This window comes from Ciconia boyciana, chromosome 29 (assembly GCF_034638445.1).
Source record: "Ciconia boyciana chromosome 29, ASM3463844v1, whole genome shotgun sequence".
Taxonomy (NCBI): domain Eukaryota; kingdom Metazoa; phylum Chordata; class Aves; order Ciconiiformes; family Ciconiidae; genus Ciconia; species Ciconia boyciana.
In genome coordinates this window covers 468,179-478,108 of record NC_132962.1, presented here as the reverse complement: position 1 = coordinate 478,108, position 9,930 = coordinate 468,179, and the positions used below count along the sequence as shown (strand labels likewise).

The 9,930-nt window shown below is 56.5% G+C and overlaps 1 protein-coding gene across 4 annotated transcripts; it reads left to right on the top strand.

The window, feature by feature from the left end:
- Positions 1 to 217: 217 nt before the first annotated feature.
- TAP2 (transporter 2, ATP binding cassette subfamily B member) lies at positions 218 to 8,768 on the top strand. Of its 4 annotated transcripts, none has more exons than XM_072847867.1 (12): positions 218 to 294; positions 745 to 1,288; positions 1,382 to 1,490; positions 1,578 to 1,708; positions 1,777 to 1,982; positions 2,921 to 3,118; positions 3,197 to 3,325; positions 3,406 to 3,594; positions 3,702 to 3,875; positions 3,956 to 4,115; positions 4,191 to 4,327; positions 4,405 to 8,768. In XM_072847867.1, exons 2-12 carry the CDS (start codon positions 802 to 804, stop codon positions 4,630 to 4,632), a joined length of 2,148 nt encoding a protein of 715 aa, XP_072703968.1. In that variant the 5' UTR covers positions 218 to 294; positions 745 to 801; the 3' UTR covers positions 4,633 to 8,768. The 4 variants fall into 4 exon arrangements, with proteins under 4 accessions (XP_072703968.1, XP_072703970.1, XP_072703971.1 ...); XM_072847869.1 differs by having other exon boundaries at positions 4,191 to 4,316; positions 4,405 to 4,631; XM_072847868.1 differs by lacking the exon at positions 218 to 294 and adding an exon at positions 567 to 585.
- The last annotated feature ends 1,162 nt before the right edge of the window (positions 8,769 to 9,930 follow it).

Below are 9,930 nucleotides of genomic sequence, written 5' to 3'. Positions count from 1 at the left end.
AGGCGGCGGCGTCATCAGTTGCCGGGCAGATCGAGCTGGAGCAGTTTGGCGCGGGAAGGGGTCGGGCGGAGGCAGAGGGCGAGAGGGGCGGGGCAGAGGGCGGGGAGAGGGGCGGGGCGGGCAGGGAGAGGGTAGATGAGGCTGGCGATGGGCGGGGCCATGGGCGGGGCGACGGGCGGAGGGGGCGGGGCAGTGAAAGTGAAACCAAAAGGCGGCGCGGCGGGATCGTGCTGGGAAGCACCGGGTGGGACTGGGGCTACTGGGGGGCTGTACGGGGAGCACTGGTGTTGACTGGTGAGTTCCCTAGGGTGCTGGGTGCGGTCCAGGGGAGCTGAGGGGGCTGGACTGGTATTGACTGGGTGAGCCCCAGGGTGCTGGGCAGGGTCTTGGGCATCTAGGCTGGGACTGGGGGGCTGTACTGGGAGCACTGGTGCATGCTCTAGGGTGCTGGGTGCGGTCCAGGGGAGCTGAGGGGGCTGGACTGGGAGCACTGGTATTGACTGGGTGAGTTCCAGGGTGCTGGGCAGAGTCTTGGGGATCCAGGCTGGGACTGGGGGGCTGTACTGGGAGCACTGGTGTTGACTGGTGAGTTCCCTAGGGTGCTGGGTGGGGTCCAGGGGAGCTGAGGGGGCTGGACTGGGAGCACTGGTGAGTTCTGTAGGGTGCTGGGCAGGGTTTTGGGGATCCAGGATGGGACTGGGGGGCTGGACTGGGAACACTGGTATTGACTGGTGAATTCCCTAGGGTGCTGAACGCAGCTGGGGGGAGCAGCACTGGGAGCACTGGTCAGCACCCTCAGCCATGGCGCTGCTCCCCATTGTCCGTCTGGCCTGCCTCCTGCTCCTGGTTGACCTGGTGGTGCTGGCGGCACTGGCCCGGCTGGTCCCGGCGCTGGCCCCGGCGCTGGCGTGGTTGGGCCTGGCAGCCGCCTGGCTGGAGGCTGGACTGCGGCTGCTGGCATTTATCACGGCCGGGCGGCTGCTGGCGCCAGGGGGTCCCCAGGGAGCTGCCATCGTGCTCAGCCTCACCCCCCCCACCTTCCTCACGCTCCGGAGCTTCCTGGTGCCGTATGGTGCCGCACCGGCGCTGCTGGCCACGGCTGCACCGGCTTGGTTGGCCTTGACCCATGGCGCAACCACCGTAGTGCTGCTGGCTTGGGCAGTGCCGGCACCCGGCGCAGCCATGGACACCAAGTCACCGGTGGGTGTGGGGCGGCTTCTGGGACTGGTGTGGGCCGAGTGGCCCGTCCTCGGCGCTGCCTTCCTCTTCCTGGCGTTGGCTGTGCTGGGTGAGTGATGGCAGGGGTGGGGGTGGGGGTCCTGGCATTGCCACCGTCCCTCACACTGAACCCCCCCCCTCCCCGCTCCCGGTGCCTGTCCAGGTGAGACTGCGGGGCCGTATTGCACTGGCAAAGCCCTGGATGCCATCCGGCAGGGGGACGGACCCACCACCTTCACCATCGGCCTGGTCCTCGCCACTGATTTGGGCAGGTGGGGGTCCCTGTGTCCCCCTCGTCCATCCATCTGTCCCCCATGGCCGGGCTGATGGGGGATCCCTGTGTCTGTCCCCCCCCCCAGCTCACTGTTTGCCGGCTGCCGCGGGGGTCTCTTCACCTTGGCGCAAGCCAGGCTCAAATTGAGCACCTGCCACCGGCTCTTCTCCCACCTGGTGCGCCAGGATCTGGCCTTCTTCCAGGGGACACCAGCAGGTAGGGGAGTTCCCATCACCCCCCCCGACTTCCCCAACCCCACCATTGACCCCTCACCGTCCCCACAGCCGAACTGTCCGCCCGGTTGGCCAACGACGTGCCCTTGCTGTGTAAGGCGGTGCCAAGCAGCGTCAACATGGCGTTGCGGAGCTTGGTGATGGTGTTGGGGTTGGGTGGCTTCATGGTGGGGCTCTCGCCCCACCTGACGCTGTTGGCGCTGCTGGAGGTGCCCCTCACCATCACCACGCGCAAGGTCTACGATGCCCGGTACCAGGTGACGGTGGGGACAGGATGGGACAAGATGGAGACTAGGAGAATGGGATGGTGGAAAGGGCATCAGGGAGATGGCATGGGATGGTGGGATGAAGACTAGGGAGATGAGATGGTGGGAATGGGATGGTGGGGACGGGATAGCAGGATGAGGACCAGGGAGATGCAATGGTGGGAATAGGACAGGACGGTGGGGACAGGATGGGACAGTGGGAACAGGATGGTGGGATGAGGACAGAGAGATGGGATGGGACAGTGGGGACGAGATGGGATGGTGGGGATGGGATGGTGGAATGGGGACTGGTGGGGTGGGATGGTTGGAACAGGATGGGATGGGGACAGGATGGGATGGGATGGTGGGATGAAGACAGGGAGATGGGATGGGATGGGTTGGTGGGGATGGGATGGCTGGATGGGGACCAGGGGAATGGGATGGTGGGAATGGGATGGTGGGGACAGGATAGAGACGGTGAGGAGGGGATGGGGACCAGAGGAATGGGATGGTGGGGATGAGAATGGTGGTGGCAGGATGGGACGGTGGGGATGGGGTGGCAGGACGGGGATGGTGGGGATGGGATAATGGGAGTGGGGGGGCAAGATGGTGGGACATGGACAGGAAGACAGGATGGGATGGTGGGGATGGGATGGTTGGATGGGGACGAGGGGGTGGGATGGAGACACAGGATGGGACAGTGGGGACGGGATGGGGGCAGTGGGGACTGGAGGGGACAGTGGGGATGGGATGGTGGGATGGGGATGGGATAGTGGGGATGGTGGGATGGGGTTGGTGGGGATGGGGACAGTGGTGTGGGGACCGTGGGGTGGGGGGCAGAGGTTTGGTGCTGGTTCGGATGGGATGGCAGAGATGGGCTGGCACAGCCAGGCTGGTGGGGATGACCCGTTGCTGCCCCGCGGGCGCTGAATATGGCTGCCCCCACCCAGGTGCTGCAGCAAGCCAAGCTGGATGCCACGGCCAACACAGCGGCGGTGGTGCAGGAGGCCATCTCCTCCATTGAGACGGTGCGGACCTTTGCCGGTGAGAGGGAAGAGGAGCGCCGCCACAGCCGGGCACTGGCCAAGACGCTGGAGTTGAAGGACCAGATAAATGTGGAGAGGGCACTCTTCACCCTTGTCCAGCAGGTGAGGCGGGTGCAGGAGGGACCCTGGCATCTGGGCACACCCGTCCCCAGCCCCACCCGCTGACCCCTGTCCCTGCAGGCGCTGCAGCTGGCCGTGCAGGTGCTGGTGCTCTGGCATGGGCACTGGCAGCTCCGCGAGGGGACCATCACCACTGGCAGCCTTGTCACCTTCCTCCTCTACCAGGCTAAAGTTGGCCGCCATGTGCAGGTAAGACCACGCAATGTGTGTCCCCCCACCCTGTGTCTGTCTGTCCCCATCCCCGGTGCCAGCAGCTCTGTCCTGTGCAGACGCTGGTCTTTGGCCATGGTGACTTCCTGAGCAAAGCGGCAGCCGGCCGCAAGGTCTTTGAGTACCTGGACCGGGAACCCACTGGGGACACCGGGGGCACGTGGGCGCCTGCCACGCTGCAGGGCCACGTCGCCTTCAAGCACGTCTCCTTTGCCTACCCCATGTGTGCTGAGCACCTCGTCCTGCAGGTAGAGCCGGGAGGGGGTGGCAGCGCAGGGGTGGCCAAGGAGGGGACAGGGGTGTCCCTGAGCACCCACCACCACCGCTGCATCCCACCCCTGCCCCCCCGACCCAGGATGTCTCCTTTGAGCTGCACCCTGGCGAGGTGACGGCGCTGGCAGGACTCAATGGCAGCGGGAAAAGCACCTGCGCGGGGCTGCTGGTGCGATTCTACGAGCCTGGGGCTGGGGAGGTGCTGCTGGATGGGGTGCCGCTGCGGGACTATGAACACCACTACCTGCACCGCCAGGTGAGGGCAGCGGTGGGCAGGCAGGCGGGCGGCACAACTGCACCAAGTGGTGCCCAGTCTCAGCCTGTGCCTGGGGACAGGTGGCGTTGGTGGGGCAGGAGCCCGTGCTTTTCTCTGGTACCATCCGAGACAACATCATCTTCGGGCTGAAGGACTGCGGGGAGAAAGAAGTGAGGGCAGCCGCCGCCGCTGCTGGCGCCCTGGGCTTCATCTCAGCACTGGACCAGGGCTTCGACACCGGTGAGTGCTGGGGGAGTGGGGGGGGACACCTAGGCACCTAGGTCCCGCTCATCCCCCTGGCCTTTCGTCCTGCAGATGTCGGGGAGAAAGGGGGGCAACTTTCAGCAGGGGAGAAGCAGCGCATTGCCATTGCCCGGGCCCTGGTGCGGCGACCCACCATCCTCATCCTTGATGAAGCCACCAGTGCGCTGGACGGGGAGGGTGAGGTGGCGGTGAGCGGAGGGAGACGCTGGGGTGGGGGGGTCCCGCCTCCACGGCAGGTGCTGATGGGTGCTGGCATCTCCTGCAGCTGCAGCAGTGGGTGCGGAGTGGCGGGGCCCGGACGGTGCTGCTCATTACCCACTGCCCACGGATGCTGGAGGCGGCTGACCGTGTCGTGGTGCTGGAACGTGGCACCGTGGTCGAAATGGGGACGCCCGCTGAGCTGCGGAGCTGCCGTGGGCCCTACAGCCGCCTGCTGCAGCGCTCTCCAGGCACGGGGCAGCCAGAGAACCCAGGGATGGGCTACGGGGAGTGATGGCCAGCTCCTGCCCCGGCAGCTGGGCAGGAGGAGGGGGCTGCTCCTATTGGGATGGACACTTGTACAAAATAAAGCAGAATTGCTTTGGAGAGGAGCTGACTGGGTTGTGGGAGCTGGGGAGAGCCGCCTGGCGTGGCTGCAGGGTCTCGCCCTCTGGTTGTCACTGCTGCCATGGGAAGCAGGCAGTGCTTGCCTCGGTGTGATATAATTAATCTGCCAGCCTCCTCGGTGTGATATTGCAGCCACCGTCCTTTTTTGCCGTGTGACATCCCCACACGTTCCCACCAGGTTCCCCCACACGTTCCCACCAGGCCAGAAGCCCCCCCTGGCTCTGGGACACAGGATCCCAAGCACCGTGGGGCTGGGACAGGGCAGCCAGGACCCCCTCGGGATGGCGGACAGGGTGGCTGGGAGCCCTCATGCCCAGTGTCCCTTGTGCCCAGCCTCGCTTGTGCCCGGCGTCCCTCGTGCCTGGCAGCGCTCCCGCCTGGCAGCTCTCGTGCCTGGCAGTGCTCCTGCCCAGCACCTCCCGTGGCGGGTTGTCCTGGTTTCGGCTGGGATGGAGTTAATTTTCTTCCTCATAGCTGGCATCCTGCTGTGGTTTGGGTTTCATTGTGCATCACTGCTTTTGTATATTCTTTTAGCATTATTATTATTATTATACTTTTCCCTTCCTTTTCTGTCCTGTTAAACTGTCTTTACCTCAAGCCATGAATTTTGCGCTTTTCCCCGATTCTCTCCCCCGTCCCGCTAGTTGGGGCGAGTCACCAAACACTGTGGGGGTTAGCTGCCTGCTGGCTGAACCCGCGACATCCCCACACGTTCCCACCACGTCCCCAGCTGTGGGGGACATGCAGCACTTGCAGGTGCATTGTAGTAACACACCTAGACATACAAAGATAGGTTACTAATATTATTGTTCCCAATATTATAAGAAAATACAGCAATAATTCCCTTGGAACACAACCTATATGGGCTATGGATTCTATCTCAGTCCAAGTGCAGTTCATTTAATTCCGAGTCAGCTTCAATTTCAACGGTGCTGTTTCTCTCGATGTCCGCTCTTCCGGAGGGGAGGTTTTCACCCGTGTGTAGGGAATCCAAGAATCTATTCCTTTTACTTTGATAGCTGTGGGAGTAATTAGCAATACCAAATATGGTCCCTTCCAATGTTCTTTGAAAGGTTCATCTTTCCAGGTTCGGACGTAGACTTGGTCTCCCTGTTGAAAGGAATGTACCGGAGTGTCTAGTGGAACGGGTGTTCTCTCATTCAGGTACCCGTGAAGGGAAGACAAAGTACGCCCCAACGACATCAGGTATTCAGTCAGTATTTGGTCTCCACTGACATGCGTTTGATCACTCCTGCCTGTTAATTTATTCGCAGGATACAGTTTACCATACAGAATTTCAAAAGGACTAAGCCCTTCCCTAACTCTAGGGGTAATCCTGATTCTTAGCAATGCTATAGGTAGACCTTCTATCCATTTCATTTGGCTTTCCTGGCATAATTTTGAAATTTGTCTCTTTAAAGTTTGATTCATCCGCTCTACTTTCCCGCTGGACTGCGGTCTCCAAGCGGTCTGGAAATTCCAATCAAACTGTAAAAACTTAGCCACCTCCTGTACAATTTTAGCAATAAAACGGGGCCCATTATGTGAGGCCATTCCTTCAGGGATGCCGAATCTAGGGATTATTTCTTTCAACAGTACTCTGACTACCTCTCTAGCTTTGTTGGTTCGGCATGGGAAAGCTTCTGGCCATCCCGAAAAGGTCCTATGGCATATCGTCTGATGTCTGCTTTTACTGCATCTGCTCCCATATGGGTTTCTTGATGAGTCCTCTTTATTAATTCCCTCAGTAGTGGGGCAGTGACTATTATTTGTCCAGCATCAGTTGTCCACCATCCGTCCTGGGTTTTGGCACAGCTAATTGATTGTCCTTTTCTGAATATGTTGGGGGCTCCAGTAAAATTCTTCCAGTCGGAATTAAAGCCCCCACCTTAGAATCTGTCAAAGCTGCCCTTTGTGCTGTCTCGTCAGCTTTTCGATTTCCACTAATGATGTCTGTTTGTCCTTTCTAATGGGCTTTACAGTGTATTACAGACGCCTTCCTTGGCTTGAGAACGGCCTGTAATACCTCTACAATTGCCTTTCCATGTTGAATTGGAGTTCCTTGGGAAGGTAACAGTCCTCTTTCTTTCCGTATGGCTCCATGGGCATGTACCACTCCAAAGGCGTATTTTGAGTCCGAATATGTGTTTACTCTCATATTTTCAGACAATTCCAGCGCTCTGTTTCCTGCAACCATCTCAGCCTTTTGTGCCGATGTATTAACAGGTCTTTTGCCCTGTGAAACTTCAAAACCTGGGTATTCCACAGTGGCTTTGCCCAATCTGAGCTTTCTTTTGTGATACTCTGTATCCAGCAAGTCCCCAGAAGTTTAATAGATTGATGGTGGCTCTTTTGCATTCTTGTTCCGAGGCGGTCCCTATGAGTATATCATCTACGTACTGTAGTAAAGTAACAGAAGGATGCTCACCTTGCCAGTCTTCCAGTTCTTTAGCTAGTACGTTACCGAACAAGGTAGGGCTCTTCTTACATCCCTGGGGTAGCACGGTCCAGCAGAGTTGGACTTTTCTTTCGGTGGCTGGACTTTCCCATTCGAACGCAAACAATTCCTGACTTTCTTCTTCCAGAGGTATACAAAAGAAAGCATCCTTCAAATCCAGTACTGTAAAATAAACATTCTTCTCAGGTATTGATGATAGCAGAGTGTATGGATTTGGAACTACCAGATGCCCATCAGCTGTAATCCAGTTAATTTCTCTTAAATCCTCTACCAACCGATACTCCTGTCTTTGGGGCTTCCTGACCGGCAAAATTGGAGTATTATATTCACACTGGCATTCTCTTAATAGTCCACACTGAATAAAGTCATTTATCAATGGTTCCAAACCTATTCTAGCTTCCAACTTAATAGGATATTGTCTTTTTCTTACCGGTTGTGCTCCGGGTTTCAATTCAAGTTTTACCGGTACAGCATTTTTTGCTCTTCCCGGTCTCTTGGTTGCCCATACTGTAGGTATGACAACGTCCAGGATTTCCTCTGGGATGTTGACATTCTCCTGTTGCTTTGCAGTCAATAAACAAAATTGTGCTTTCCAGGCAGTTTCCTTTGGTAGACGAAACTGTATTGATCTATCAGAAAAGGTTATTTGTGCTCTTAATTTGCCAAGTAAATCTCGTCCTAGAAGGGGAACGGGGCACTCTGGCATATAGGGAAACTCATGAGATACCACTTTACCTCCAATCTTACATTCCACGGGTTTCAGAAATGGTTTCGAAGCTCGCTTTCCCGTGACCCCTACAATCGGCATCTAAATATTACTTAAAGGTCCCTTACAGCTAGTCACTACAGAATGGGTGGCCCCCGTGTGCAAAGAGTTAAAATCCCCAAAGACAAAAAGAAATGTTGTAAATATCTTGGCTGCTCCACTCTAAGGTATGTTTCCTTTTAGTTTTCCTTTTGCAGATAATTTAGCCTAGCCTGTCAGTATTGTCGGCCTTAAGTAAGGAAGCTTAGAGAGTAGAATTGCTAACGAGCATTCTTTATTTGAAGGAAACCTACGTATGGTCTTTCCCCCTCCTAACTATAATCATTACAGTAAGAATGCTTTGCCTGTGTTAAATCCTTGGTTAGCTGAGATAGTTGCAATGTAGACAGAGAAAAAGGAATTCTTCAGGCCCTGTGTCCCTGGAAAGGGCCGATAAGGAGAAGCTACGCAAGAACCAACTGGTTTTGGGTACGCAAGGAAGGTATGAGCAAGACAAAGATGGACTGAGCATGCGTAAAGACAAAGTTCAGTCAGCAGCCAGAGCGATGAAGACTACCGACTTCCTCCAACGACCACCAGAGGATCCCTAACGACCACCTAAGGACTTAAGTACGCATGCGTCAGAGACACGTACATATATTAATGAGTTGCAAGAAATCTCATGTTTCTATAAATTAATCTTAGGAATATGTATGATTTTGCAATACATAATCTCTGCAGTTTTGCTTGTTTGTCGGAGCACTTATGGTGGAGCGATCCCCAGCGCTGCCCAGCGCTGTAATAAAGGATGCCTGCTTCATAGTAACTCCGTTGCTATTGAGTTTTATTATTTCAGGAACACTCTGAAACTCCGATTCACCTGCTGGGAGATTTGGACTTTAAAGGGTAGTCTCCATGAATTGTGCTTCACGTGTCTGTCAGAAAATCTAGAATTTCATTCCCCAGCTGAACTGGAACCAGGGGTCGGCTGGCGAAACTTCAGTGTTCTCCCCGGTCCCCGTCAATCCGAATCTGAGGTGCCCAACATAATTAGATCAGCCTCCCATGTAGATTCCCCAGCCTCGGGTAATCAGTTTTCTCTTCGGGCATTCATTTTTCCTATGTCCGTCTTCCCTACAGTATGCACACTGGTTCGATCCTAACATGACTTGCAACGGGGACAGACCCAGGGTCGCTACCCTGGCTCCTACCTCTGCCTCTGTCATTTTGTGGAGCTACCACCTAGCATCCGGTCTTGCGCAAAACCAGAAATAAATCGGTATCTTGGCTCCATGTGCGTATTGGGTGTTGCACACTGGGTAACAAACTCCGTTTGCGAGACAACAATAGCAGACGTACCTTCTCAGCACCCGTCTGCGTGGCCGCAGAGTCGGAGACCTTCTCAACGCCTGTCTGCGTGGCCTCAGAGCAGGCGACCACCTTCTCAGTGCCCCTTTGCAAGGTCTCAGAGCAGGAGACCTGCTGGAGTGCTGGGATGGAGGGCCATCAGCTCTTCAGGAGGGGTAGGCAGGGCAGGTGAGGTGGAGGAGTTGCCCTGCATAGAAGAGAGAGGTTTGGCCACACAGCCCTTATAGCTGGGGATGACGTGGTCGAGAGCCTCTGGGTGAGGCTTATCACAGAATCGTAGAATGCTTTGGATTGGAAGGAACACCCCTCCTTCTGGCGTGTCAACTGCACCACTCAGCAGCATTAGGGAGATGGAAGGCAAAGCAGATGGCGCAGTGGGTGTCCACTGCCCATCACCCAGCCAGGGTGACAGCACCGATGAGTGATTCCATGGGCAATTAGGAGAGACCTCTGGATCAGTCGCCCTTGGCCTTACGGGAGACTTCCATGTCCCAGGCATCAGCTGGGAATGCCGTACTGCTGGGGCAAGCAGGTCTGGGAAATGCCTGGAGTGTGTGGAAGAGGACTTCTTGTCACAAGCACTCAGCGACCCAACCAGGAGAGATGTCCCTCGA